At 42.1% G+C, this 26,735-nt stretch overlaps 1 protein-coding gene across 1 annotated transcript in view; it reads left to right on the top strand.

Moving 5' to 3' along the window:
* Positions 1-1,011: 1,011 nt before the first annotated feature.
* The window catches only part of HTRA3 (HtrA serine peptidase 3), a 40,411-nt gene continuing 14,687 nt past the window's right edge, over positions 1,012-26,735 (top strand). Inside the window, exons 1-5 of the mRNA XM_084626441.1 lie at positions 1,012-2,186; positions 19,551-19,650; positions 21,804-22,026; positions 23,563-23,757; positions 26,421-26,453. Coding sequence (XP_084482567.1) covers positions 1,763-2,186; positions 19,551-19,650; positions 21,804-22,026; positions 23,563-23,757; positions 26,421-26,453 — 975 coding nt within the window. The 5' untranslated portion in view covers positions 1,012-1,762. The remainder of the gene's footprint in view (positions 2,187-19,550; positions 19,651-21,803; positions 22,027-23,562; positions 23,758-26,420; positions 26,454-26,735) is intronic.

Genomic DNA, 26,735 nt, shown 5'->3' on the forward strand with positions numbered 1-26,735 from the left:
ACAAATTGTTCCAGCATCTGTCTGAAACTCACAGCCGCAGGTTTGTTTTTGCAGGGTAGACGTACCCACAGAGAGAGAGAGGTGCAGTCTGAACAGATGACTGGAAACTAGAAATTCCTGATTACTAATGCTGGCTGTGACAGTGTCCTCTCGTGCTCTTGGTCAAATCATTCATGACCTAAAGTCAATGGGTGCAATCTGGACCTCAATCCATGCCGTAATTGTCCTCTCTGTAAAATGGGAATATAATATTACATCCCTACCTCACAGCACTATTAGGATTAATTAATGTGTGCAAAGTACTATGTAAGTATTACCTCCTACTGAAATATTTTATAAGAATGAGAATGTAAAAAATAAGCTTTAAAGTCATTTTCAGCGAGTGGTGATTTGGAGGATTGCAGGCAAAGGGCCAGATCCTCAGCGGGTGCACATAGGCATGATGATTTCAGTGGATCTATGCAGATTTACATCAGTTGGGACTCTTACTCAGAGCTGGGAGTCAGGAATTCCTCAGCTGTAATCTAGCTGTGCCACTGAGCCTTTGTGGGGGTCGGGCAAATCGCCTAATCTCTCCCTGCCTCAATTTACTCATCTTCTAAAAAGAGGATCATAATACTTATTGCCCTGGTACTAGTGTTGTGGGAATTCACGGGAGAGTGGGGTCCTGATCTCGGTTGGTCGCTAGGCCTCACCACAATTAATAATATTTGTGAGGTGGTTTGAACATATATAATTTGCTATATTTAAAGGGTATTTAATTAAGGGCAAAGGTGAGAGGGAAAGAGGAAGAAAATGAGCGTGGATGATGCCATAGCCCACTTCCCTCTCCGATTTCCAGGCATGCCACGACTGACTTGTTCACAGCTATTTTGGACCATCTGCTTGTGAGTTAATCCCTCATTTTCACACAGTGTAGCTCTGGCCTTCTGCCCACGGGCTCGCTGCTGCTTTTCATCCTCGCTCTGTTTAACCAACAGTTACTGTGGTGAGGCAAACATGAAAACCCGAGCCTCTGCCCCCACGTAAACTCAGTCACTTCCCTTTGCACGGAGCCCAGCCAGCTTGCTGAGCCCGGACACGGTGCAGCCCAGTGCGTGTCCGCAGGGAAGGGAGGCGGCTTCCCCACGCCGGAGGTGGGGCCTGACCGCCGGCTGAAGCGGCGGGCTCTGCAGCTGGTCCTGCCAGTGCTGCCGCTGACAGGGACCCCGGAGAGGCAGCTGCCGCCGCCGCCGCCGCCGCCTCCCGCATCTAACTGCCCGGCGTCACTCGCTTCTGTCTCCGCCGCGCTCCCGATAGCTCCTGCAGCGGCTCTGGGGAGCCGGAGGCCGGGGGTGGAGGCTTCGTGAGGATTAAAGGAGCGCGCAGAAGCCCAGCCCGGCAAGCGCGTCCCGAAGAGCCGCTGCGCTGTTGCACGTTGACTCCACGCGGATGGACTGACCCAGCCTTGACTTCGGGGCTTCGTGGTTTAACCTCTTCCCAGCCTCTCTTTTCTTTCTGCCTGCCGCTCCCTCCTGTATTGTGGAGAGCCCCATAACTTTAACAGGGGTGTGCCAGTCACAGGCTGGGGGGCTGTTTAAGGAAGATTAACTCTTTCCTTTTCTTGTGTGTGTGCAAAGCCTGACTTCCCCTTTTCTGTTATTCCCTCACTGCATTTTAATTGCACATTTTGCCTGTTTTTGCCCCCGCCCCCCCGCACGCCCTTCTTATTCCCCTGGGTTTGCACATTTTCCTCTCCCCAATTAAAAAGGTGTCACAGGTGATGATGGTTTTTCTGTTGCGAGTTTTGCTCCTGCTGGCGCTAAGTTCTAGCCGGACCTTTGCAGAGCCCTTTGTGGCCAATGGCAAATGTCCAGCTCGTTGCAATGTCTCCAAGTGCCCGAGCCCCAGCTGCCCAAGCGGCTATGTCCCCGATCGTTGCAACTGCTGCCTTATCTGTGCTGCGGGAGAAGGTGATTCCTGTGGCCGCAAGGAAGACCCGCCATGCGGGGACAGCCTGGATTGCAAGCACCCCGTGGGCAAGCGCTTCGGCAAAGGGGTATGCCAGTGCAAGCTCAGCTACCAGGTGTGCGGCAGCGATGGCAGGACCTATGACAATGTGTGTCAGCTGAAGGCGGTGAGCCGTAAGGCTTTGCAACAGGGGTTGCCAGCTGTCATCCAGATCCAGAAAGGCGCCTGTGAATCGGGTAAGACCATGCAGGGCACCGCCACCCCCATCATTACCACTGGTAACATTGAGCTGCTGCACTTTCAGCAGGACCATCTTAGGTGCTCGGGACTGCTTAACGTGTTCCACCCAGGAGATAGGATGCAATGGGTGGGGGAAGGGAGGCGTTTTGTGGGTGAACATGAACCCCTTAGCTGTTGTGCACATCACACATCAGTTTCCAAGTTAATGAAACATTTAAATTTCAAGTGATCTTGGAGGATGGGATGGCTCAGGGGCCTGGAATGAGATACAGAGCTGTTGTCAGTTAGACTCCTTACTCAATTTGGCAACCAAAGAAGATCTAAGCTGTTTGTGAAATAAGCCAGGGTGTTCAGGCCTTGTCCATATCAGATCAATCACATTCACTAATGGGCACTGTGGTCTTGTGGTTAGAGCCCTGGATTCAGGAGTACTGTGTTCTAATCCTGGCTCTGCTATTGATCTGCTGTATGACCTTGGGTAACTCACTCTCTGTGTTTCAGTTTACACCAGTTTAAAATGGAATAATGAAACTTACATTCCTTTGTAAAGGTACTTTGAGATCTTTGAATGAAAAGTGATATAAAGGAATGAGCATAACATTTTATTAGCAGTAAGAAAGCAGCAATAGAAAAGCCACAACTGCATGGTCAGCATTATCCTTTCAGCCTTAAAAGTGGTCCTTCCAAGTCAAAATCAGGGCACTGAAATCTTACAGTCTGGGGCATTTCACAATGCCTACATTTACACAGTGAAATGTTTTGACCTGCCATACATCGATTAAAAAAGCACATGTGTTGTATAAGGCAGAGCAAGAAGAGACATAACAATAACCAGCCCAGCAGGTGCAAGCTAAAGTATCACTTATATTTTGTTTTACTGTAACAATGTACTGTAGTCCATCATCCATACAGTACTCCCCACATATCAGAGTGCTTTTGTGTATTTTGAAATGGCAAAGATACCAGGATGCTATTGTCTGTTCAACTTGTACACTAAATCATTTGAATGTTTTAGAGTGCAATTTGGTATTACTGTTTTTGTCTGACCTAGGATATTGTACTATTCCCAGCTCACGTCCAACTGGATTTACTAACTTCAAAAGACTTTGGTGATCAGTTGTTGATTTTTAGGTATTAAAATGAACGACTTTTCTGAAAGTGTCGATTTGACTTATTTTTGCAAAAGTTCACAAATTTTCTAGTAAATTATTTAATGGCTGATTTTTACATTGTTTCCATCAACATCCCCGAAAACAACAGTGGATAGGTGTTCTGGCATTTTAAGTGACACATCAATGCTTCAGTAAAGTCAGATGAAATATATTAGCAAGGGTTGTAAAAACCATAAGAACTATGGGCAAACAATTCATTGGAAGGGATGTAGGTAGGGAAAGGGGACTTGCCTATTGTTAGACTCTTATAGCACTTTTCATCTGTGGCTCTCAAACTGCTTGAGAAAGGAGCTAAATATTGTTATCCCCATTTTATAGATGGGGAAACTGCGACAGAGAGGTGGAGTGATTTGTCCTAGGTTATCTAGCAGACCCCAGTCCACTGTACTTTCTACTGAGCCACTTTGCCTCCCTAAAATTTTGAAGTTGTAACGTTCTCTTATCTAGACATCTCAACATATAAAACCATTAACTCTGACACTTTCAATACTTAGTTTGAACTCATTCATTCAGAACATTTAGAATGTTTAACCATAAAAATTAGTATTTGATATTGTACCTAGGGACTTAAGGAATGTTTTGTTTTTAGTTTCAGAGTAGCAGCCTTGTTAGTCTGTATTTGCAAAAAGAAAAGGAGTACTTGTGGCACCTTAGAGACTAACAAATCTATTTGAGCATAAGCTTTCGTGAGCTACAGCTAACTTCATCGGATGTACTCAGTGGAAAATACAGTGGGGAGATTTATATACATAGAGAACATGAAACAATGGGTGTTACCATACACACTGTAAGGAGAGTGATCACTTAAGGTGAGCTATTAACAGCAGGAGAGCGGGGCGGGGTGCGGTTTGGGAGGAAAGCCTTTTGTAGTGATAATCAAGGTGGGCCATTTCCAGCAGTTGACAAGAACCTCTGAGAAACAGTGGAGGATGGGGGGGGGGAATAAACATGGGGAAATAGTTTACTTTGTGTAATGACCCATCCACTCCCAGTCTCTATTCAAGCCTAAATTAATTGTATCCAGATTGCATATTAATTCCAATTCAGCAGTCTCTCGTTGGAGTCTGTTATTGAAGGTTTTTTGTTGAAGAATTGGAACTTTTAGGTCTGTAATCGAGTGACCACAGAGATTGAAGTGTTCTCCAGCTGGTTTTTGAATGTTAAAATTCTTGACGTCTGATTTGTGTCCATTTATTCTTTTACATAGAGACTGTCCAGTTTGACCAATGTACATGGCAGAGGGGCATTGCTGGCACATGATGTCATATATCACATTGGTAGATGTGCAGGTGAACGAGCCTCTGATAGTGTGGCTGATGTGATTAGGCCCTATGGTGGTGTCCCCTGAATAGATATGTGGACGCAGTTGGCAACGGGCTTTGTTGCAAGGATAGGTTTCTGGGTTAGTGGTTCTGTTGTGTGGTGTGTGGTTGCTGGTGAGTATTTGCTTCAGGTTGCGGGGCTGTCTGTAAGCAAGGACTGGCCTGTCCACCAAGATCTCTGAGACTGATGCGTCGTCCTTCAGGATAGGTTATAGATCCTTGATGGTGCGTTGGAAAGGTTTTAGTTGGGGGCTGAAGGTGATGGCTAGTGGCATTCTGTTATTTTCTTTGTTGGGCCTTTCCTGTAGTAGGTGACTTCTGGGTACTGTCCTGGCTCTGTCAATCTGTTTCTTCACATCAGCAGGTGGGTATTGTAGTTTGTAAGAATGCTTGAAAGAGATCTTGTAGGTGTTTGTCTCTGTCTGAGGGGTTGGAGCAAATGTGGTTGTATCGTAGAGCTTGGCTGTAGACAATGATCGTGTGATGTGGTCTGGATGAAAGCTGGAGGCATGGAGGTAGGCATAGTGGTCAGTAGGCTTCCGGTATAGGGTGGTGTTTATGTGACCATCGCTTATTAGCACCGTAGTGTCCAGGAAGTGGATCTCTTGTGTGGACTGGTCCAGGCTGAGGTTGATGGTGGGATGGAAATTGTTGAAATCATGGTGGAATTTCTCAAGGGCTTCTTTTGCATGGGTCCAGATGATGAAGATGTCATCAATGTAGCGCAAGTGGTGTAGGGGCATTAGGGGACGAGAGCTGAGAAAGCGTTGTTCTAAGTCAGTCATAAAAATGTTGGCATACTGTGGGGCCATGAGGGTACTCATAGCAGTGCCGCTGATTTGAAGGTATACATTGTCCCCAAATGTGAAATAGTTATAGGTGAGGACAAAGTCACAAAGTTCAGCCACCAGGTTTGCCGTGACATTATTGGGGATATCGATCCATTGTCTATAGCCAAGCTCTATGATACAACCACATTTGCTCCAACCCCTCAGACAGACACAAACACCTACAAGAGCTCTATCAAGCATTCTTACAAACTACAATACCCACCTGCTGAAGTGAAGAAACAGATTGACAGAGCCAGAAGAGTACCCAGAAGTCACCTACTACAGGAAAGGCCCAACAAAGAAAATAACAGAACGCCACTAGCCATCACCTTCAGCCCCCAACTAAAACCTCTCCAATGCATCATCAAGGATCTATAACCTATCCTGAAGGACGACCCATCAGTCTCCGAGATCTTGGGGGACAGGCCAGTCCTTGCTTACAGACAGCCCCGCAACCTGAAGCAAATACTCACCAGCAACCACACACCACACAACAGAACCACTAACCCAGGAACCTATCCTTACAACAAAGCCCGTTGCCAACTGTGTCCACATATCTATTCAGGGGACACCACCATAGGGCCTAATCACAACAGCCACACTATCAGAGGCTTGTTCATCTGCACATCTGCCAATGTGATATATGCCATCATGTGCCAGCAATGCCCCTCTGCCATGTACATTGGTCAAACTGGACAGTCTCTATGTAAAAGAATAAATGGACACAAATCAAACATCAAGAATTATAACATTCAAAAACCAGTTGGAGAACACTTCAATCTCTGTGGTCATTCGAATACAGACCTAAAAGTTCCAATTCTTCAACAAAAAAACTTCAAAAACAGACTCCAACAAGAGACTGCTGAATTGGAATTAATTTGCAAACTGGATAAAATTAACTTAGGCTTGAATAGAGACTGGGAGTGGATGGGTCATTACACAGAGTAAACTATTTCCCCATGTTTATTCCCCCCCCCCCCCCCCGGCCCCGCACTGTTTCTCAGATGTTCTTGTCAACTGCTGGAAATGGCCCACCTTGATTATCACTGCAAAAGGTCGTCCCGTCCCGTCTCCCCCGCCCCGCCCCCCCCGGCTCTCCTGCTGTTAATAGCTCACCTTAAGTGATCACTCTCATTGCAGTGTGTATGGTAAAACCCATTGTTTCATGTTCTCTATGTATATAAATCTCCCCACTGTATTTTCCACTGAATGCATCCGATGAAGTGAGCTGTAGCTCAAGAAAGCTTATGCTCAAATAAATTGGTTAGTCTCTAAGGTGCGACAAGTACTCCTTTTCTTTTTGTTTCTAGTGCATGTGGCATTTCTTCCTGGCATCCTCCTGTGTTCACTGTAATAACTTAGGAATTTGGAGCAGTGGGGTAGAGGTTACATTTTTTTTCCAAGTAACTGTTTTTGTGTTCCTGTTATTTGGCAATTTGTTTCTGACCTGGGAAAACGTCAACTCCAATGTAACATCTGGTTTAGAGTGAAGTTCTGATTTTTTTTTTTTTTAAATTCTACAGCTGTGCTGACTGAAGCTCAAAGTGACCAAGTGTTTCGCCCAAGGTCAGACAGAATCAATGGATGAGCCAGGCGTAGAACTCAGTTATGGTTCTTTTAAAAACAGTAACGTGCTATGGCTGTCATAAAATATTTTAAAAGACAGTAACTGTTCAAAGTTAGTCGTGTGTCTACATTTTCTCTGTTTGTGCAGGGAATCTGGCTGCAGATTGCTCAGAATTTGGAGACACTGACATACTTATAAAGTTGATCCAATTTCACTCCACCAGTTGTATATAAAATAATATCCAGACTAAGGATAGCTTTACCAAGTGGTTTAGGTTATACCTTACAGAGTATACTATGAGGAGTAACCTTGGAACTTCTGCTGCTTTGCTTGTCAGCAGTTTGACATATGTATGCAAAGTTAGGTAGTCACTATAGTTAGCTAAGATAGGGAGATGCAACACTGGCTGTACTTTCTAATGACATACATCTGTGATAAGTGTGGTTGGATAAAAATAGGGCTGGTGGAAGACAGAGGGAGGAAGAATACATGTCAAAAACAAAGGCACAGAATGACTGAGGGGGTGAAGAGTGCTCATTTTTCTGATCACCTCTGCTCCTTCAGAACATTCTTTGTTTGAGAAAGGAGCACGAAGGACCGCACAGACTCCTATACCTGGGCATGCCGAATCCAAAGAACTGAGTATCATAGATCATTTGTATATACAAACACAGCTATAAGCACCAGATCATGCTGTCACTATTGTTACTGTATAATGGCTTGAGCCTCCAACATGAACAGCCTTACTCAGGTGAGTAGCCCAAGTGACCGTGGGACTACTTGCAGAACTTGAGCTCAGGCCATAATGAGCAAGTAATTTGTTACTGATTTAATACAGTGCAAATTCATTTCTTTTCTTAGCAAATCAGCATTTTGCTACAGCTCTTAGTTTTTAAATGAATGTCTTCTATTGTGTTTTCTATCCCAAATGTAAAAAGACAAGCCATCCAAAAATTAAAGAGGCTAGGACTTTTCAGCTTGAAAAAGTGAAGACTAAGGGGGGATATGATAGAGGTATATAAAATTGTGAGTGGTGTGGAGAAAGTGAATAAGGAAAAGTTATTTACTTGTTTCCATAATATAAGAACTAAGGGCCATGAAATGAAATTAATGAGCAGCAGGTTTAAAACAAATAAAAGTAAATTCTTCTTCACACAGTGCACAGTCAACCTGTGGAACTCCTTGCCTGAGGAGGTTGTGAAGGCTAGGACTATAACAGGATTTAAAAGAGAACTAGATAAATTCATGGAGGTTAATTCATTAATGTCTGTTAGCCAAGATGGGTAAGGAATGGTGTCCCTAGCCTCTATTTGTCAGAGGGTGGAGATGGATGTTAGGAGAGAGAGATCACTTGATCATTACCTGTCAGGTTCACTCCCTCTGGGGCACCTGGCATTGGCCACTGTTGGCAGACAGGATACTGGGCTGACCCAGTGTGGCCATTCTTATGTTCTTATGTTTTCCTCATTGTTTTAATAGCAGCTTAAACCTGCCTGGAAAACAAATGCTTTGCAATCAAAGATGCAAACCCTTACCTTCCATTAAAGTAAACATAATTAAGTTGTAATTATATTACTTATGCTCCCAATAAAGTCAATCAAAGTATTCAAATGACTAAAGAATTGAAAGATCAGGCTCAAATTTTGCAGGTGTATCACATATGTTTTGTATTTCTCTTGCTGATTTCTTAACTATTAAAGATATTTGCATGCAACAGGTTCTTTAGAGCTCCTTAGAATTCATGTGCTGTTAATAAAGTATCCCCTGCATGAAATCATAATTCTCTGCAACATCAGAGGTGGTTTCTGTGTGAACAACCCTGATATATATGTAAATTTATATATAAATAGATTTCTATGATCTGGAGAACAGTAGAAAGGAACAGGTGAAGTCTTGGAAATCTTCTCGTCATATAAATACATTTAGCAATAAAAATCCAGGTACGAAAATCAGAAAAAATAACTAATACACTGTGCAAGTGGAATTACTATTCCTAAATCTGTTATATTTCAGAATAGTGTATGTGCTCAGTATACTGCATATCCATGCACACACATATTTATCGTATATATTTAATTATAATATGTAATATTTCAAAAGTTACTTATGGGGGTAAGTAGCTCTTCAGGGGCTTGATCTAAAGACTATTGAAGTTGATGGAAAGAGTCCCTTTGACTTCAATCAGCTATGGATCAGGCTTTATGGCATTAATCCTGCAAAGATTTATGCACAGAGGAACTTTATGCCATGAACAGTCCTGCTGAAGTCAAAGACTACACATGGCATGAAGTTAACTGTGTGATTCAGTCTGCAGGATCAGACCCTAAAAGATGAGTTGACCACAATGTTTAAATTCTTGAAAAGAGAATCAGAAAATATGTGACTACAAATCTATCCAGCACAGCTCTGCCTGCGACATTGAGGTTTACCAACTGTTTGTACATGTGAGTAATCTTGAGGCTACAACTTGGTATATAATTACTTTAAATTTTTGAGGAATAAGGCTAAGTGAGAGAAATACTGGAGTCTTTTATTTGTATTGCTGTCATAAGAGCCCCCAAGCAGCCTATGACTGTATATTTTAGTTAGGGCAGCCCATTGCAAGGTGTCAACTGGAAACACAAACTCTAAGTCTAGGCCACTTTTTTTTTTTTTTTTGGACTGGTTTTGTTTAGTCTGGGACTGTTTTAAAACATTTGCTTTGAGCTCTTGTGGGTGAGAAGGGAAAATATTATTTAGTGACCAAAAGGACATTTAGAATTTGATATTTTCTTGTTCTAGTACAGAACATCTAAGAGGAAAGGGACATTTTGATGATTTCATATTGCTTTTATTGCTTGCGAAAAAAGATCAGGCAGAAAGGCAAAGTGAAGCTCTCTCCTTCTGAATCTAGCTAGGCAGCAAACTGTCCTCAACTGGAAGGTATCTTTCAATCCATCTCCATCCTGCCTTTGTTACCTCAGCTAAAGACTGAGAAATCCCATTTCAGTGTTTGTTATAAGAACATAAGAATGGCCATATTGGGTCAGACTAATGGTTCACATAGCCCAGTAGTCTTTTGACACTGGCTGGTGCCAGATGTTTCAGAGGGAATGAACAGAACAGGGAAACTACTGAGTGATTGATCCCCTGTTTTCCAATCCCAGCTTTTGGCAGTCAGAGGTTTAGGGACACCCAGAACATGGGGTTGTGTCCCTGACATCTCAGCTAATAGCCATTGCTGGACCTATCCTCCATGAACGTATTTAACTCTTTTTTGAACCTACTTATACTCCTGGCCTTCACAACATGCTCTGGCAAGGAGTTCCACAGGTTGGCTGTGTGTTGTGTGTAGAAGTACTTCCTTGTGTTTCTTTTAAACCTGCTCCCTATTTATTTCATTGGGTGACTCCTGGTTCTTGTGTTATGTGAAGCGGTAAATTACACTTCCTTATTCACTTTTCTCCACACCACTCATCATTTTAAAGACTTCTATTGTATCGCCCCTTAGTCGTCTCTTTTCTAAGATGAACAATCCAAGTGTTTTTAATCTCTCTTCATATGGATGCTGTTCCATACCCCAAATCATCTTTGTTGCCCTCCTCTGTACTTTTTCCAATTCTTTTCTAATATATCTTTTTTGAGATGGGTCGACCAGAACTGCATGCAGTATTCCAGAAGTGGGTGTACCATGGCTTTATTTAGTGGCATTATGATAGTTGCTGTTCATCATGCCGTTTTCATCTGTGCATGTTAGACATCCATTATAATAATATGTTGCCTGAAACATGACATAGTCTTATATTGACCAAGACTTTATGGTCAATGCACAGCTATGCAACTTAATCTTAATTCATCAGAAAAGCTGCTGGGGATCCTATGGTTCCAGCAGATGTTTCTGTTTTTTAAGCAGACACATAATCTTTTTATTTCTTTTTCATTTCTTTCCATGAGCAAATCCAAGCACAACAGGGACAATGCTTTCCTCCAGTGATCACTTCTGTCAGTTTGCAGTCCTCCATAAGCCTTAATAATACAGCTAAACACACAAATCTCTTCAATTTTAGACTTTAAATAAATTCTGAACCTGAATTTAAGAAAAAATGTGAAGACCACTGTGACGGGTTGGATCACAGAAACCCCCTGGGAGCTGCCACCTGATGTGCCAAGGCTACTTCTGCTCCTGCTCTCCTGCCCAGTCAGCTTAGGACTTCAGTGTCTTGCCTGGTTTGAGCCAGACCCACTAGCTTGCTGCAAACCCAGACCCAGGTCTGAACCATGTCCCCTAACAGCTGTAGGCTTAACTGAAAGCAGTTTACAGAAGTCTGCCTCTCTTTAACACTCAGATGCTCAACTCCTAATGGGTTCTACACCCTAAATAAATCCATTTTACTCTGGAAAAAGCATATACAGGGTAAACTCATAAATTGTTCGCCTTCTATAACACTGATAGAGAGAGATGCACATCTGTCGTCCCCCCCCCCGTATTAATACATATTCTGGATTAATTAATAAGTAAAAAGTGATTTTATTAAATAGAAAAAGTAGGATTTAAATGGTTCTAAGTGGTAACAGACAGAACAAAGTGAATCACCAAGCAAAATAAAATAAAACAGGCAAGTCTAAGTCTAGTACAGTAATAAAAACTGAATACAGGTAAAATCTCACCCTTACAGATGTTTCAATAAGTTTCTTTCACACACCGAACACCTTTCTAGTCTGGGCACAATCCTTTCCCCTGGTACAGCCTTTGTTCCAGCTCAGGTGGTAGCTAGGGGATTTTGCATGATGGCTGCCCTCTTTGTTCTGTTCCACTCCCTTATATGGCTTTGACACAAGGTGGAAATCCTTTGTCTCTCTGGGTCCCCCACTCCGCCCCAAAATGGAAAAGCACCAAGTTTAAGATGGATTTCAGTACCAGGTGACATGGTCACATTTCCTGTGAGACTCCAAGCCTTCATTCCTCGCAGCCTGACCTACAGCAGCCATCCACAGTCAATTGTCCTGGCTGATGGGCACCATCAAGGTTCCCAACCACCATTAGTGGCCCACATTTTGCATAATTACAATAGGCCCTCAGAGTTATATTTCATATTTCTAGTTTCAGATACAAGAATCATACATTTATACAAATAGGATGACCACACTCAGTAGATTATAAGCTTTGTAATGATATCTTACAAGAGACCTTTTGAATGAAACATATTCCGGTTACATTATATTCACACTCATTAGCATATTTTTATAAAATCATATAGAGTGCGTCACAACCACAAATTCTTACTAAGCACAAAATGGCCTATTTTAATATAATGTATTACCTCCAGAAAGGTAATGAGCCTCATTTTGCTCTCACTCTTACTAATAGGCTAGATCCTCTGCTAGTATAAATTTCCATTGACTTCTCAGGGGGTATGACCATTTACTTTAAAATGAACTAAGTCTATTTATTCTGTATCCTGTACCCTCTTTTTACTCTAGATTTCCCCTTCCTCCATTTTAGATTTAATGGCTATGTCTACACTGCAATTAAACCCCCGCGGCTGGCCCGCGTCAGCCGACTTGGCTCATGGGGCTGGTGCTACGGAACTGTAAAACTGTGGTGTAGACATTTCAGCATGGGGCTGGAGCCTGGGTTCTGGGACTCTTCCCTCTTGTGGGGTCGCAGAGCTTGGGCTCCCGTCTGAGCCCCAATGTCTACACTGCAATTTTATAGCCCCACAGCCTGAGCCCCGTGAGCCCAAGTCAGCTGACACAGGCCATCCGTGGGTGTTTAATTACAGCGTAGAAATACCCAATATCTCACTCCCCATTTCCACTTATTTCTGCCACACAAACACTCTCTCTCTCTCTCCCCCACTTTATTTTATTGAAGGAAGAGACAAAAGTATAAACTCACCATCAGTTGTTTGTATCTAATATTAATAAGTTACATTTTGGAATCTGTCATTCCAGCTGGTCCAGATCAAGCTCTCTCAGTACGTGATCCTGCGTACATGCACTATGTTCCCGGCATCCAAGGCCTGGACGCAGTCTTCTGCTGCTAATTAGTATGAAACACTTCTACAAAGTTATAAATTTTGCTTCTCCAGCCAGTCACAAGGGAGTCACTAGAGTCAGGCTCTGAATCATCCTGGAGTATACTGTCTGCAGTGCTTCTAATATCTGCTGGCCAGGGAAAGAGGGGAAAAGTTGTTTCCAGGCTAGGTGGTGCTCATTGGTACAGGACTGGCCCACCTAATTTTGTCAGTCCCCTCTCTGTTTGTGTGACTTTCCCTTATTACCCCCAGCTTTGTCTTCTTCCCTTCCTCTCCTACCATATGTTCCTTCCTCCTCTTCAGTTTTTCTTTCCCTCCTCCCCTAGATCAGTGGTGTACAAACTTTTCCAGTCGTGCCCCCACTTACCATGCACGGAATTTGTCGGAATTTGTCATACCTCTCCCCCCCCATTATTTTTAATCTGAAACTGTTGAGTTTTTTGCAAGTTGGCAGAAGGAATGAAAAAATAATTTTTATTACTAAATTTATAAGACCAGCTAAAAGTTATTAGGAAGTAGTAAACACAGAGGATTACAAACTGCAAATGTAGATTTAAAAAAAAAAATTCAAATGAAAACAAATTAACCACTTGTATGGCAATGTGAATAGTGGTATTTGTTAATAGCACTTTTCACAGCAGACTTACTAGCACCCCATCGCCACCCTTACCTCTGCGCTGCTGCTGGCAGCACCACGGCCTTCAGAGCTGGGTGTCTCTGAAGGCCGCGCCGCCACCAGAAGCAGCACAGAAGCAAGGGTGGCGATGTGGTGCTAGTAAGTCTGCTGTGAAAAGTGAAATTAATAAAGTGTCTTCATGCCCCCAAAGAGATTAGGCCCTATGATGGTGTCCCCTGAATAGATATGTGGACACAGTTGGCAACAGGCTTTGTTGCAAGGATAGGTTTCTGGGTTAGTGGTTCTGTTGTGTGGTTGCTGGTGAATATTTGCTTCAGGTTGGGGGGCTGTCTGTAGGCAAGGACTGGCCTGTCTCCCAAGATCTGTGAGAGTGATGGATCGTCCTTCAGGATAGGTCGTAGATCCTTGATGATGCACTGGAGAGGTTTTAGTTGGGTGCTGAAGGTGATGGCTAGTGGCGTTCTGTTATTTTTTTTGTTGGGCCTGTCCTGTAGTAGGTAACTTCTGCGTACTCTTCCGGCTCTGTCAATCTGTTTCTTCACTTCAGCAGGTGGGTATTGTAGTTTGTAAGAATGCTTGATAGAGATCTTGTAGGTGTTTGTCTCTGTCTGAGGGGTTGGCGCAAATGCGGTTGTATCATAGAGCTTGGCTGTAGACAATGGATCGTGTGATGTGGTCTAGATGAAAGCTGGAGGCATGGAGGTCGGCAAAGTGGTCAGTAGGTTTCCGGTATAGGGTGGTGTTTATGTGACCATCGCTTATTAGCACCGTAGTGTCCAGGAAGTGGATCTCTTGTGTGGACTGGTCCAGGCTGAGGTTGATGGTGGGATGGAAATTGTTGAAATCATGGTGGAATTTCTCAAGGGCTTCTTTTCCATGGGTCCAGATGATGAAGATGTCATCAATGTAGCGCAAGTAGTGTAGGGGCATTAGGGGATGAGAGCTGAGGAAGCGTTGTTCTAAGTCAGCCATAAAAATGTTGGCATACTATGGGGCCATGCGGGTACCATCAACTGCTGGAAATTGCCCACCTTGATTATCACTACAAAAGGTTTTTTCCCCCCGGCTCTCCTGCTGGTAATAGCTCACCTTACCTGATCACTCTCGTTACATTGTGTATGGTAACATCCATTGTTTCATGTTCTCTGTGTATATAAATCTCCCCACTGTATTTTCCACTGAATGCATCCGATGAAGTGAGCTGTAGCTCACGAAAGCTTATGCTCAAATAAATTTGTTAGTCTCTAAGGTGCCACAAGTACTCCTTTTCTTTTTGCGGATACAGACTAACACGGCTGCTACTCTGAAACCTCCCCAGTTTGAGCATCACTGCCGTAGATCACACCTGGAAAGCTGCTGCCATCCATAATGCTTCCTTAGTGGTCCAATAGGAGCAGCCATGTGTAACTGATCCATTGTTTGCGAGATTCACTCTGCTGCTGTGGCTGCTTCTGGTGGCTAGGGAAATGCTGCACACAGGATCCTAGGCACAGACACAAAGGGTGAATTGGTGCAGTTCTATTGTTTTAAATGGAGCCATGTTGATTTTCATCAGTAGAGATATGGCCTACAGGGACACATTTATCATTAGATTACTATAGTTTTGTGGCAGTTTACACCAGCTGAGGATCTGGCCATCAGCCTTTCAAAGAACCTATAGGAAGATGTGATAATAGTATTATGTCATGTCAGGGCATGTATTCATAGATTCATAGATACTGAGGTCAGAAGATGACCATTATGATCATCTAGTCTGACCTCCTGCACAACGCAGGCCACAGAATTTCACCCACCCACTCCTGCGAAAAACCTATTACCTATGTCTGAGCTACTGAAGTCCTCAAATCGTGGTTTAAAAACTTCAAGGAGCAGAGAATCCTCCAGCAAGTGACCCGTGCCCCATGCTACAGAGGAAGGCAAAAAACCTCCAGGGCCTCTTCCAATCTGCCCTGGAGGAAAATTCCTTCCCAACCCCAAATATTGAACTTGCATGTAAGTATTTAAACTCTTATAAGTAGATTTCATTAGAACAAAATGAAATGTACTACAGAGTCAAGCAAATTGCCTGTGATTTGAAAGTCAAATGAATCCCATGTAGCAGTACATAAAATAAACAGCAGTATACACTGCTTATAGCTGACTGACCTATGTGATCCCTGTTTGCAGTATCCCCTTCAAACAAGGTACTGGAGCAAGTCTATACGGTCAGTTAGAGAGATTATTCAGAGTGCATGAGAATGAACATAAAAATAAAAGGTTGCATCTAACTCTGCCAAGTCATTCCATCTATTTACACAATCATATAAATTTAGCTTGCTGAATTAAGTGTGGTTTCCACTAAAAAGCAAATCCTGCTCCAACAAAAGAAAAACCACAGCTGATTGTTACTACTATGGGAGTTCTATGGAGAAATGCCCAATTGTCTTTCAGTTGGTTTAATCTGTGAGAGGTTTCTTTCCTTGGAACACTTCACTGGTATTCGTGTTACAATTGTATCCACTCCATACAAAACTCACGTTGCACTAAAAATCCAAGTCATTTTACCCAAGCCATCAGGAGTGAGCTGAGTTGTAACCTAATGAGGAGTATGTAACCTAATGAGGGCTCCTGGTTCTTGTGTCACAAGACAAAAAGAACAGAAGCTCCTGATCTACCAGCTCTCTACCATTAATTATTTTATCATGTTATCTCTTCTTTGTCTCCTTTCTAAGGTAAACAGTCCCAGCCCACTTAGTCTCTCTTCAAATTAAAGCTTTTCCATGTCCCTCATCTTTTCCGTCACTCTTTTCTGAACTCCCTTTAATTCTGCCCTAGACTTTTTGAGGAGGGGTGACCAGCCCTGCACACAGACATTCAGGCGCGAATGCCACCAATTTATATAATGGCACTATAACAGCTTCCATTTTATTTTCCATCCCCTTCCCTATACATCCTAACATCCTGTTTGTTTTCTTGGCTGCAGGCTGCACAGTGAGTCAAGGCCTTCATTGAGCTGGCAATAGGAGCTCCCTTTCCTGAGTTGTTACAGTTAATTTAAAACCCTGTGAGGTGTATGAATGGTTTCATTTTTTCCTCCACTGGTGCATTATTTTGCATTTGTCAACAATGAACTTCATTAGCCATTGTGTTGCCCATTCACCTACCTTGTTTAGATCCCCATGATGCCTCCTAGTCTTCTCTTTGGACTTCAGTAAATAACTTGGTGTCATCTGCAAATTTTGCTACTTCACTAATCAGCTGCCTTTCCAGTTCATTAACACAAATATTAAACAGCACTAGACCTGATAACTGAGGCACCCCATTGTTCACATTTTGCCAGGATGAAAACTGACCCTTGAGTCCTCTCTTTGTTTCCGGTCTCTGAGACGTTTTTGGTCTACGACAATACTTCGACTCTCACCCCATGACTACTTAGCTTCTTTAGTTCCTTCTAATGAGAGACCTTGTCAAAGGCCTTTTGGAAGTCTAAATAAATTATGTCAACTGGTTCTCCTTTATCCACTAGTTTATTGACACGTTCAAAGACTTCTAATAGATTAGTGAGACATGATGTCCTTTTGCAAAATCCTTACTGGTTAGACCATATCATACCGTGATCTTCCAGTTGTCTTATTATTCTGTTTCTAAAGATTATTTCAATCAATTTATCAGGCACAGATATAAGGCTAACTGGGCTGTAATTCTCTGGATCACCTCTAGAGCTCACCATTAAACTTTGGTGCCCACGATAATCTTTGAACTAAGAACCAGATAGAATATCAAAATATAGGAAAATGTTTTAAATTATTACTGATTCCTTCTCCTATCCCTCTTCCCCCAGCCCCGTGTCTCTCCTTCTTCTTCCTCCTCTGTGTCAGCCTCTCTCTCTATTTTTCCTTTGTTTCTGACTCCCTTCCCCCCAACCTCTTAGTCTCCCTACTCTTATTCTTACTCTCCTTCTGGGTCTGTCTCTCTCTCCTTCTTTAAAAGTTAGGTAAGCAGCTGCAGAAAGAAAACAATGCAGATTATGCAGAGAAGTGCTTTATCTGTGCCTCTTGCTTGTTACATTGGCTAGGCTAAGAAAAGTCTAATACATTTCAGTAGTCTCTTCCATTCATATAGCATTTTTTTCCCTGAAACACTACATAAACTGAACATATTATGGAGCCAATTCAACCTTGAGCAATTCAACCTTGAGCCTGAGCTGAGCTCAGTGCAGGGACTGAGGAGGAGGCATAAAAGATCAGACCTAAACAGAATGGGCCTTACTTCTGTTCTAACAGTGAGCGAATAGGCTGTGTTCCATTCTCATTCAATCCACATCCTGCAAGAGTCCCTTAGGTACCAGCTGTGATGGAGTAAGTTTTATGATGTGTACTGAGCCCACTAGTTCCTTCCCATAAGACATGGAACTGCAGCCATTGCACCAGATCTGAACTAACCTAGAGATGAAAAGAGCTGTGTCTCATTACAAATCCTCTGAGCAATCCGGTACTCTCAGAGTTTATTTTAAATCACTACGCTGTGTACATATGACAACAATTGGGGTAGCTGAAGATGTAAAAGAAAGCTGAGTTTGATTTTCTGACAGTGTTACAAACAAGATTAACTCTTTATCGGTTTAAGTACAAAGTTTACATTTACCCTGAAATGACTATACTGTGTTCCAGTGGGGAATGCCTTATTGTATTGATTTCTATTACCTGTTTAGACTCCACCATGGTTTTGCTGGGTGGGAAACTAGTCACAATTTTGGTTACAGGTGTAACGTGTGATCTCCTCCTGCTGTTCTGTGAAGAAAATCAGCTCAAACTTTATTCCTATTCTTGTGCATATTCCTGCTGACTTAGATCCTGAACCTCCAATGAGATTCATTCGCGTGGAATGCCATTGAAGTCATTGGTACTCCCCGCCAGCATAAGGCTCTGCATAAACACTTCCCTTTGCAGGACTGGAGTCTTAGTCATTATGGGAGTGTACAATTCAAGTTGTTTACAAACAGCTTCTACTATGCTAGGAAATTTGAGAAATGTACTATTTGCCATTGCAAAACATTTGCAACAGAGTTTATTATAAAAGTGCTGAGAAACAATTGTCCATGTCTTTTAAGCTTCCTGTAATTTCTTTGGGGCAAGACTATCTTCTACTATTATGTTTGTACAGTGCTTAGCACAATGGAGCCCCTTTCTCCCTAGACACTCATAATAAACATGATTAATTAAAATGTAGCAGTACAGATGTTTCCAAACTTCAGTGTCAGTAATAATACTGAAAGCCTGGTGGCTGTGGTGTTTATCTCAGAGCTATTCTTCCTTTTATAGAATTTCATATTTTATTCATGTTTCTTTTCATAATACTGTCAAACTTATTACTGAATTATAATAACAGATCATAAGGATTTTGGTAGATCTGCTTTCATTTGATATTTTCACAGTGAGTTCACACATAAGCTTTTGGGGCAAGGACTGTCATTTGCGGTACTTTATAGTGCCTAGCATAGTGGGGTCCTGACTTGGTTAAGATCTCTAGGTGCTAATGCAGTAGAAATTTTAAATAACAATTATGACTAGTTGTGAAAAAAAAAAACAGCCAGACAAGGCCATCACTACATCTTGTGAGTTCCAGTTAATCTAGGAAGTTCTTAGCCAAATGGCCTTGCCCTTTTCTCAGGACAAAACAAAACACAAGCAATTTTTAAAAGTCTCTTAATGGCTTATATGCCTTTCCCCTGTCTGGCTGGAAAATGTCCCCTTGTGAACTATAGACAAATTTATCTGATGTGATTGGTACAAAGGGTATTTTCTTATTAACATACCCATTTTTTCTGCTAGTATAGGTCACCAACAGCCCAACAGCCCAAGATACAAGTTTAACTTCATTGCAGATGTGGTGGAAAAGATTGCACCTGCAGTTGTTCACATTGAACTTTTCCTGAGGTAACTTTTTTTGACTGTGTGTGTGTGTGTGTGTGTGTTCTAACTGCATTGTTTAGAAGCATGCCAACACATGATTGTGCTGCCAGTAGCGGACTAGTGCTCTAGCAGAAGCCTGTAACTGGTAAAGTTTTCTTAGAAACCAGCAATCTCCCATGGCCAGACAAAGATAAACAAAACCAAAGTCTTGCAGGCGTGTTTTTTCAAATGATATCTCAACCACCCTGGAGCAGGATCTGTCCAGTGTTAATTCAGCTACGCTTGCATGTAGGAAGGAATCCTGGTTTTAAGTGGTAGTGCAAATGGATAATAAATGATACTACTAATAGTACCTCTTAACATCTTCACAGTACTGTACAAACATTAACTATCCTCACAACCTTTGGATTATATGGAATAAAATGAAGCTATCATATTTGTTTTTGAGATTCATTCAATCTTGATTTGGACAGAACGTAAAATATGAACCATTCCAGTGAAAAAAAACGTACACAAAAAGCTAAGCTGGAAAAAGGCTGCTTACAGTGAGAGCCTAAAGAACATCACTGTATTTACTTTATCCAAGAGAAGGTTAAGAGGCAAGCTGATCAGGCACTATAAGTACCTAAGTGGGGGAAAAAATATCTGATAGGAGAGGACTCTTGAATCTATTTGACAAAGGCATGATAAGAGCCAATGGATGGAAGCTGAAGCTTGATAAATTCAGATGAGAAGCAAGGTGCATTTTTAACAGGTAAGGTAATGAACCATTGGAACAGTTTACCTAGGGGTCTGGGGGTTTCTCCATCACTTGAAGACTTAAATTAAGTTTGGATGTCTTTCCACAAGATCTGCTGCAGCTCCAAGAGAAGTTACAGGCTTGATGCAGGAATCATTTGGTGAACTTCTATGATCTGTGGTATGCAGGAGGTCCGACTAAATTATGCTGCCTGTAACATCTATGAATCTATTAATAGTTTACAGTGTTCGGTCATTTGCAAAAACTCTAAAACCCAAGACCTGTTTGCTCTCTCTGTGTATATATTATAAATCCTTTCTCCTTTCCAGAAAAGAAAACATTTGCCCCCGAGTCCTTGTAAAAACTCAAATCTGATTAACTCCTCATCCCTCAGTGATGTGCGATGTACTAGGCACTGATTGAGCCCAGAGCTGGCTGCACTTCAGTGTTGCTGTATGTACCATGGGCTTCAAATAATTTCACAGCCTGGACTGCATCTTACCAGGGAGACAGATTCCTAGACCAGCTCCCCTCCCATTTGCTATCACTGGAACCATCTCCATTCCTATTTGCATAAAACACCTGAAGCAATGGCAACAATTGCTTACCAGGAAGAGTCATACTTAGAAAAATCTTTAATGTATCTGTAACTGTCTTCAGTGCAGTAAGTGTTTCTTCAGTTTTCTAAATCACACCATTTGCTTGTTCTCTTAATTTTGTCTCCCTTTTCTATCTCTTCTTTCCCCTTCTCAACCCCTGCCTTCCCCTGAACAGGCTTTTGTGCCCCCTGCTCCAGTCTCCTATCCATGAGTACCTGCTGCCATTTCCTCCTCTTTTTTGCACAAGCTGCCTTGCTGCCTGGGCCTTTCCCCCTTGTTCCCTGGTTCCCCACTCCTACCAGAGGCGCCAGTCCCACTCTTAGCTCCCTCTGGTGGTGGAAGCTCTTGTTTCCTGCCTTCATTTTCCTCTCACGTAGCAGCAGTGATGAGTGGAGTCAGACGGGCTGATCCTTTCCCTGTATTCCAGCTACCTTTACTGGCATCCAGGCGCCTTCTTTGCAATGAAAACTCAGATACCTGTAAAAGTAGCTGAAAACAAAGGCGCAAAAGGACCATGTGACCTTCCAGCTCTTTGCAAACTGCTAGGAAAGTGCTCCACAATCCCACATTTGAGAATCCCTGGCATGACATTCATTCGAGCTGGTCTAACAATGGATCCACGTTTTTGTGCAAATTTTTTTTTTGTCAACGTTTTAAAATTCAGTATTTTTTTTACCAGATCTAACATCAATGATAAAGTGCTTTGGGATTCTTCAGAGTGACAGATGATCTATATGTATGAGCTGCTACAAACTGTAATAAGCCTTGTTAAATAATAATATTATTATTCCCCACAAGCTGTTTAATGTATGAGATATTGTTGTTTGTTTCTGGTACAGACATCCTCTCTTTGGCCGAAATGTCCCCTTGTCCAGTGGATCTGGGTTTATAATGTCAGACTCGGGTTTAATTGTAACCAATGCCCACGTGGTGTCAAGCAGCAATGCTATATCAGGGCGACAACAGTTAAAAGTGCAGCTGCAGACTGGAGATACCTATGAAGCAACAATCAAAGACATTGACAAGAAGTCTGATATAGCAACAATAAAGATTCATCCTAAAGTAAGTAATCTAAGAGGTTAAACGAATCAGACTGGTAGCCTCAGCTCAGTTGTGTTTTAGGCACAGCCTTGTTTGTTGGAACATATTCTTAAGAATCTCTTTCGAAACATGTGTGGAATTGTTCATTATTAATGTAATGCAAATTTCACAGTGCAAATGAACCTAATATATTTTTAAGAGCAAGTCATCGTGTTCACATTTCTTTGCTCCAATCAGGAATTAACAGCGAGAGAGACTGCAAAATAAGCAAACAGCTTTCCAAGGAATTGTTTATTAGCAGATCTTGTTAATATGATACAGGGCAGATAAAAAAGGGAAAAAGAGAAGGTTCCCATTTCAATGACTAAATATATAGTCAAATCAAAGGCCCAGAACCAGTGATTTCAATGCAGTGCTCTGAGTTATATCACTGAAGATCTGGCTCAAAATGTGGAATATTACTATTCGTGGAGCATCACAGTGATCGTTAACGAAAGTATGGTTCTTCCAGTATTTAGACCAGAAATGGTTCTATCATTGGGCAGAAATTGACCAAATTGTCTCATGGAAACTTATTTTGATTGTTGCCTGGGAATACTATATATCTCATTCACTAGTATTTGCTAGTCAATGTGAAGCCTAATATAAATTGTAGATGAAATGTAAGGAATGGACTGCAGCTGTAGGTCTGGAAAATTTCACGTCTTGTTCATAAATTATTTCACTGTTTCTGGTATGGAAGCACTGGTTAAAAGAAAGATGCAGATTCTGCATATTGGAAAACATAACTGAAGACATGAGTGTGACTGTGTTTGAAGAAAAAAGTCCTTTTGATGTTGGGAGAGTATGGGGATATCTGAAGTGAACATCCTCTCTCTCAAAAATCATCTGCTTTATTGGGACAGTTTAATACTTGTAATTAAAGGCTCCATCCTGCATGAGGGTGGGGTGCACAAGAGGGGAACATTGGTCAAAGGGGAAGAGCCAGCCTGCTGAGAGCAGACTATATGATGTGGTTGTACAGAGGGGAACCTGCCATAGTACACAAGAGTCCCCCAGCAGTTACTCATTGCTTACATGTAGCCAGGCTCTCCCACCTTTACTCACACTAGGTGATACCGTACTCCGCAAATAATTCCGTTGATTTCAGTGGTGCTACGTAGGCAGTAAGATACTGCACAATGTAAGTAAGGATGGCAGAATCTGGCTTGTGGTGGGTTGCACATCATGACAAGGGTCATCCCATGGAAAATGCATGAGTTTGTCCCAGAATCCTGTTGGGGCTGATTCTGCCATCTACAATGATTGCAAGGCAGCTCCATGAGGACTGAGCCCTTTTCTTCTGAAGACAGTAGCAGGAAGCAGCGACCTGCAGCGCATTGAGCTGGCCTGAGCTGTGATATCCTGACTTCCGATGGCAGAATTGCTCTTCCGCTGGACATAGGTGGCAGCATATCCTTCTGGTCTGTAGCTAGGGTTTGGGCCTTACATTTCATTTTGAGTAACCAGCCATAAACTGACAGTAATTCTGTTTTCTTCCTGTTTTTATTTTAAAAGAAAAAACTACCCGTATTATTACTGGGCCACTCGGCCGATCTGCGTCCTGGGGAGTTCGTTGTGGCTATTGGGAGCCCTTTTGCCTTGCAGAACACTGTGACAACAGGGATTGTCAGCACTGCTCAGCGAGATGGAAAGGAGCTAGGCCTGAGGGACTCGGATATGGATTACATTCAGACAGATGCCATTATCAACGTAAGTATTGGGTAGGTGAGGAGTTCAGAAAGTCACCAGATTTATAGTCCTGGAACCTTGAAATTCCACTGGTGCTGCAGGGAATAACTGCCCTGTTAGATGAATTCCACTGAATAAAAGGGACTTCCTATAAAATAAATTATGCCCTCTTCATGCATGACAGATAGATTATTCTGTGTCTGTGGGTTAGACTCTGACCTGAGGAAGAGAAGGTGCATAAGATGCCCCACCCTAGCAATAGTCCTGGGAGGTATTATGAATGAGAAGCACCCCTTGAGGTTGCAATCCCCCCCCACATTTCTGCCTTATTCCAGGGAGCATATGTGCAATGACATACAGCTGGTATAGATCAGCAGTGAATTATCATGCTCCTGTCTGCACTGGCTTGGCTACTACTGTGCCAAAGCTCCATTTTTTCTCTACCCAGGGAAAGAATAAACGGGTGAGTAGATCTACTTATCTGTGTGTGCCCAGTTTTAAGGTTCAGGGATCCCACAGGGACTTAAGGAGAAGTTCTTACTCTTGTTCTGCCATATAGTCCAAATGAGAATCTAATCCTAAATCACTGTAACAGCCTGAGACTCCAATCAGGATTGAGGCCCCATTGTGTTACGTGCTGACCAGACATATGAGGGGCTACAAGGGATGATGGAAAAAGACTAAATTATGCCCTGAGATACTTGCATGCAACTTCTAGTGAATTTAAGGGGAGATGACAGCTGAAGTCTGCCAAAACTTTAAAACAAAAATATTCTCAGAAATATGTATTCACTACATTCAGACAATGTACTCAGCAGAGTAAATTAATAGTATTTAGCCATTTACATGTGCAAAGCCCTTTGTAAATATTCATTATTTCTCACAACACCCTTTTGAGGTGGTTGTATCAAAGAATCTGGTTTATACACTGGGAAGAGGTTCAGGGTGAAATTTAGCAGCCTAAGTCCCATTAACTTCTAAATCTCTGAGGCACTTTAAAGATTTTATTTGAAGGGGCAAACAGCAAGTTGGTGGCAGAGCCAGGATTAGAACAGGATTTTCTTGACTTCATCTCTGCCCCCAAAAGCTTCTGATCCAGTTCCGACACAGGCAGCTTCTGATCCAGTTCAACACATAATACAAGGGCAAAGGTGATATTATAGTAGGCAGGGCTTAAATTCTCATAGAATATTTCCCAGAGCCCCCCACTGCCACCCCCCCAAGCATGCTATGAAAACTCCACGGGGTCTGAAAATATTTACTGGAGCTCTGCTCTGGACAGCTGTGGCTGAATTTAAGCCCGAGAGTAGGGAAGGAAAGAAAAGACAGGAAAAAGCGACATTTTGAGTTGTTCTTCCAACAGACAACATGGGGTATGAAGATGATCTCTGGCCTGGGGAAGCAGTAAGCTTAGTTAACTAACTCATTCCTCCTGAGCCTAGGCAGAGTCTGATAGTTGCTCTATTCAAAAGCATTCCTGTTGCTCAGCCAAGACACTTCAGCAAGAATGCGTAGCTGCCTTGTGAGAGGAGAGACCAAAGAGGGAATGGGCAATACTGTAATAAACTGAACTATATTGTATATGTACATATGGGTTTTTTACCATCAAATTATTCTGGCATAGGACAGCAAGTGAAAGGTTCTCTGGTTCTCTGTTATTGTGAAAGCTTTTGCATGATTCAGGGTATTGTATCTGAAAAAGCTGCTTTCATGGCTCAGTTTTCCACAGTCAGAAATAATTCAGATCTGTTACAAATGATTACTTGAAAAAGATATACCATGAAATTAATAAAAATCAAAGTAGATTTATGTTTTATTTTTCTGAGAATAAACAGTGCTTTGCCCAGTGCAATCAACAGGTAAACTCTTAGATGGCTCGTATTGCTATTATTCATCCATTGCTTGTTTATTTTGACTGGTAGGTTGCTGCTCTTGGCTCTTTGATAAACTGGCCCAAAAACTTGGCCCAACTCAAAAACAAATTTGTGCAACCAACAAGTAGATAGGCAAGTGACCTCTACACCTCCCATTTCCTGCAGCTCTCTGCTTTTGGGGATTTTTCCTTGAAAGTCTTCAGATGCTGGGAAAACTCAAAACTGCTTAGTTAAACAGTTGCCACATTTCCCCCCAGAGCTAGCTGCATATCTATGATTAGTAAAGCAACCCCTGTGTCTCCTTACCTACCTCACAAGGAGATGCAGTGAGGTTTAATTAATGTTGGCCACGTTCTTTTTGCTCCTTGGGGAAAGTAGCTGACAGTATCACAACCCAATCTGCTGATTGACAGGTCTAGGTTTTATTAAAAAAATATTGGTTTATTAAATTGTACTGAGATGTAATTTGCTAAACATGGATTAAATGTTTTCCAACTCTTTTGTAACAATACCTGGGAGAATAAAAATATGGTTTTACACTTTAGAGACTTTCTTTAACATTTCCCCTAATATTAACCCCAGTTTAGAACCTGATCCTGCAAAGAAGCAAATATAATCCTAAGGATTCATCACTTGGATTCCTTTGCAGAATCAGGCCCTTTGATTCTCAGTTCTTTATGGTAGGGATTGTGTCCTTCAGTGCAGTGCCTAGCTCACTCTCAGGTGCTAATAAATAACACAATCTGAAGTGCGATTTTCCTTTCCTGACGTAAAATAACAATTTAACATATTCTGCCATTATATTTACAGTATGGAAACTCAGGAGGACCTCTGGTTAATTTGGTAAGAACGGATTGATTTTTTTTTCCTTTACAGAACTGGCGTACTTATCTCTTATGTTCTCAGTGAAGATGGAATGTCCAATATATTATACACATACACAAATCTTACATCATTAAAGTGACAGGTCTTCAAGAAAAAATCACTAATGGCTAAATTGTCAGATAATGGCATATAAGTTATGCCTGTGAAAAACATCTATATATGTCCAGTGTGGCTGTAAACTCTCCCTTTGCTAATGCAAATCTGGAAATTGCACGCCTAACTGTATGTGCAGAAAGACAT

Source organism: Lepidochelys olivacea (genome assembly GCF_965140295.1).
Source record: "Lepidochelys olivacea isolate rLepOli2 genome assembly, chromosome: 4".
Lineage (NCBI taxonomy): Eukaryota > Metazoa > Chordata > Testudines > Cheloniidae > Lepidochelys > Lepidochelys olivacea.